At 41.6% G+C, this 3,903-nt stretch overlaps 1 protein-coding gene across 1 annotated transcript in view; it reads left to right on the top strand.

Moving 5' to 3' along the window:
* Positions 1–2,899, top strand: part of LOC137968206 (uncharacterized) — a 28,520-nt gene extending 25,621 nt beyond the window's left edge. The window contains exon 7 of the mRNA XM_068814829.1: positions 198–2,899. Within this exon, the coding sequence (XP_068670930.1) occupies positions 1,127–2,899 (1,773 nt within the window). The 5' untranslated portion in view covers positions 198–1,126. The remainder of the gene's footprint in view (positions 1–197) is intronic.
* The last annotated feature ends 1,004 nt before the right edge of the window (positions 2,900–3,903 follow it).

Consider the following 3,903-nt stretch of genomic DNA (forward strand, 5'->3'; position numbering starts at 1 on the left):
GTTGAGTTTGTTGGTTCTCTACTCTGCACCGACAGGTTTTCTCCGGGTACTCCGGTTTTCCCTCTCCTCAAAAACCAACATTTGACCTGATTTACTTTCATTGTTAATTTCAGTTTATGGTGTCCCCAATTAGCGCTCCAGCGCTAGAACGACTAGACACTTAAATAAAATTCCTTTCCTTTCCTTTCAATTTCTAGCCTGTGTACAGCCGCCCGCTCTCTCAGAAAAAAAGTCGGCGAAGAGCGTCTATGATTTCCGTTGATACCGTAAATGATCTAATGAACGCCCGGGGGAAGTATTGAATGTTTGTGGTGTAACGGTGGGTGCCAAATAGGTAAGAGGCGTTTATTATAGAGGAGCGTATATTTCAAGTTAACTGAAACAACTAGAAAATCCAAATAAAAGTTGATAGTTCTGTATCAACGCGGCGACAACAGTATGTTTATAGTTCTGTATCAATGCGCTTGTCGTCGTCTGGGTCAACAATGTTATCACAATTGGCTTTGTTGACATCCGAATAAGCGATGACCTGAAAGGGTTTGGGAGGCTGGGCTCATCCAATAAAGAGAGCTGTGCTTTTAACTGGTCCGAACCCTCTTCACATGGTTAGCCCCTCTTGAAGCAGTGAATCATTGAATCTTCGGCCTTGACGTTCCTGGATATCCAGCCCGAACAAACCAGAAAGAAAATTAAAAAATAAATTGATTTTATCAAACGAGTTGATGAAGTTCGAATAACCACCATACATGTCCAATACACTCGACCTGAGTCGGGTTGTCTTCACTCGCAGGCGGATTGAGTCCGATTGCGACCGGAACCGGAAATGGGTGCATGGCGCTTGATCAGTGGTACCAGAAGTAAGGGGTTAATAGGAGCAAGAGGGGTTGAAAAAGTTGGCAAACACCAATGATTAGTATAAAAATCTGGGAAATACCACTGTCCTGGCACGCGAAATATTCTCTTCCGGTTGCCGTCCGCGTCTCAAAAACGCGCGTGCTTAAACTCCCTAATATCTCTCAGCCACAAGGCGAAACAAGCGCACGCTAAACGTGAAATATATGTCGTTCTTAAAGCCATGAGGCAATACAAGCGCGCTACACATGTAACTTTAGTCGTTCTTTAAGACATGAGGCGAAAGTCAACATCACGAAACATTGCACTCGACACATATACATACATATACATATACATATACATATATATATATATATATATATATCAAGTCCGGCCTATGAACCCTGGCATCAAATTTTGCTGTGTGAAAAAGCGTTTCGGATTTTACTTATTTTACATTAAGCCCCAGACTTTCGAACACGCGGAGGACATGATGACAGATAACGAGTCTCTCCCGCTTAACTTCGACGGCTCTTATTTACAATACCTTCAGCTCAAAGGTGACAAGTTAACGTGGATTAGTGATCTTGAATCCCTAAAACATTTCGTTGAGAAGGGTTTGAAACAACAAGGCAAATGGTCGTCGCCCGGCGGAAATTCGAAGCAATTTAAAAGCTCTGTCAACAACCTCACTATTACTTGGTACAGTAAAAAGCAACTCACTCTCGCCTTCCAGGGGCGAGATGGACCCGTTTTAAAAGGCAGCTTGACCAAACTTGTTCGAGACAACGCAGGGAGAACCGATTCAACGGGCTCGAATGTCTCTTCAACGGTTGAACAAGTAAATCCATTGTTGTTTGAAGCCAATGACATTTATGCTAATCAACCAAGGGTAGTCGAAGCGGGACCAGTATTTTCCAGTCAAGAGAGATCTAATACTGAATTAGTTGCTGAAATAGAAGGTATAAAACTTGACCTCCTTATTCTACAGAAAAAGGTAGAAGCCAACTCTAATCTGCTCTCGATAAATTGCCAAAATCGAGAGGAATTTGCTGTTAGCGCCGAACTTTGTGAATACAAAGGGAGGTGTGAGAAACTGGAATCATCTATATGCAAAAAAGAGAGAGTTATCGAAGAACTTGAGGAGAAATGTTTGTCTCTCGAAAATCGTGCTGTATCATTGGAACAGGAAAATGACTCACTAAGGCTTGCATTAAGGCTTATTTTACAAGAAAAGAACAAAGAAGACTCCCATCACCAGCAAGAGACGAACGAGTGTTTTTATCAAGTGAAAAATTCGGGCACGAATGTAGGGTGTAATAAACGCAACCAACGTAAAATGTCAACTCAGAATAATATCGCGACGCGTAACAGGTTTGAGATCCTTAGTGATGCACAAGATGATCCAACAGAGACAGAAGCAGCAACACACAAAATCATCCGGCGACGGCAAAACCATCAACGGGCGTCATACAGGTCGTCTCGCAGTAATCCTAGTGAACCAAGCGAAACTTCTGCTAACGATGATTTACGCGGTGAGGTCGGCAGAGAGAGGAGTGCCAGCAGTAAGTTTACAACCCTATTGATTGGGGACTCCATGGTCAAGGATATTCACGGTAAGAAATTAGCGAAAGCAGTAGGGCACCGAGTGGTGGTAAAGTCATTTTCTGGAGCCACAACCAAAGCCATGAGAGATTACTTAAAGCCTAATTTAGAGCTCCAGCCTGATGAAGTGGTGCTACATGTAGGTACAAACGATCTGAAGGCTAAAAACGGCAAAACATCTAAAGAAGTTGCAGAAGCTATTGTTGATCTCGCTAAACAGATAGAAGGGTCTTCCGAAGCTCAAGTCATAGTCTCAGGACTTGTAACACGAAAGGACAAGCTTAATGATAAAGTCTCAGAGGTGAACAAGCACTTGACGAAGTTTTGCCGTCAGAATAATTGGAGATTTATTGAACACAATAATATAAACGAAAAGGGGTTAAACCGTGGAGGTCTACACCTGAATTTTGCAGGTAACAAGCGTATTTTTAAGAATTTTTATCATGGTCTAGCTCATTGAACTTTTACTATGCCTTCCATTAATGCCGTGCCGTTGGAAGGCAACAGTCAGGAGTCATCGAGAAGTCCGACTCAAAATCCTATTGATCGTTCTCGAGTATTGCCCTCCAAACGCGGTTTTAAGCTGGCCTCGCTGAATATAAATAAATTGACCACTCATCTTGATGAACTCAAGATCTTTCTCGTAAGTAACGATATAGATGTTCTCGCAATTAACGAGACTAAACTAAATGAATACATCACCGATAATGAGGTCAGTATCTCTGGTTATGATATAGTTAGACGTGATAGAACTACATATGGAGGTGGGGGCGTTTGCTTTTATGTAAAAAAGTCAATTAACTTTTCGGTGCGCAACGATCTTTGCATGGGCAGTCTTGAGAACCTTTGTATTGAAATACGCAAACCTCGTTCTAAATCATTTATTGTTGCTACGTGGTATAGACCACCTAATTCGCTTGTTAGTATATTTTCACCTTTTGAAGAGTTGATTGGGAAATTGGATTCCCTTACTACTGAATTCTACCTTTTAGGGGATCTAAATTGCAATATGGCCGCATCCCAGTTTGATAGCGATACACGCAAATTATTAACTATCACGGATGTTTATGGTCTTCAACAACTCATAACAGAACCAACAAGAATAACCGAAACTTCTGCAACATTGATTGATTTAATTTTTACTAACTGTCCTGACAAGGTGTTATGCTCAGGTGTGTGTCATATTGGCATTAGCGATCACAGCATGGTCTATGTCTATCGAAAATTAGCCATTAATGGACAGAGTAAGGGTCACACTAATATAACCTATAGGAATTTTCGAAGTTTTAACCGTGATAAATTTCGTAGCGATGTTGCATCTCAAGATTGGGATCACATAAACAATTCTTCCAATCCAAATGATATGTGGAATGAATGGAAGGAATCCTTTTTGGCTATTGTTAACAAGCACGCTCCATTGAGAACCACTCGTGTTCGCGCGCGGGGTTCCCCATGGATTACTTC

The sequence above is a fragment of the Montipora foliosa genome, chromosome 8 (assembly GCF_036669935.1).
Source record: "Montipora foliosa isolate CH-2021 chromosome 8, ASM3666993v2, whole genome shotgun sequence".
NCBI classification, from domain to species: Eukaryota; Metazoa; Cnidaria; class Anthozoa; order Scleractinia; family Acroporidae; genus Montipora; species Montipora foliosa.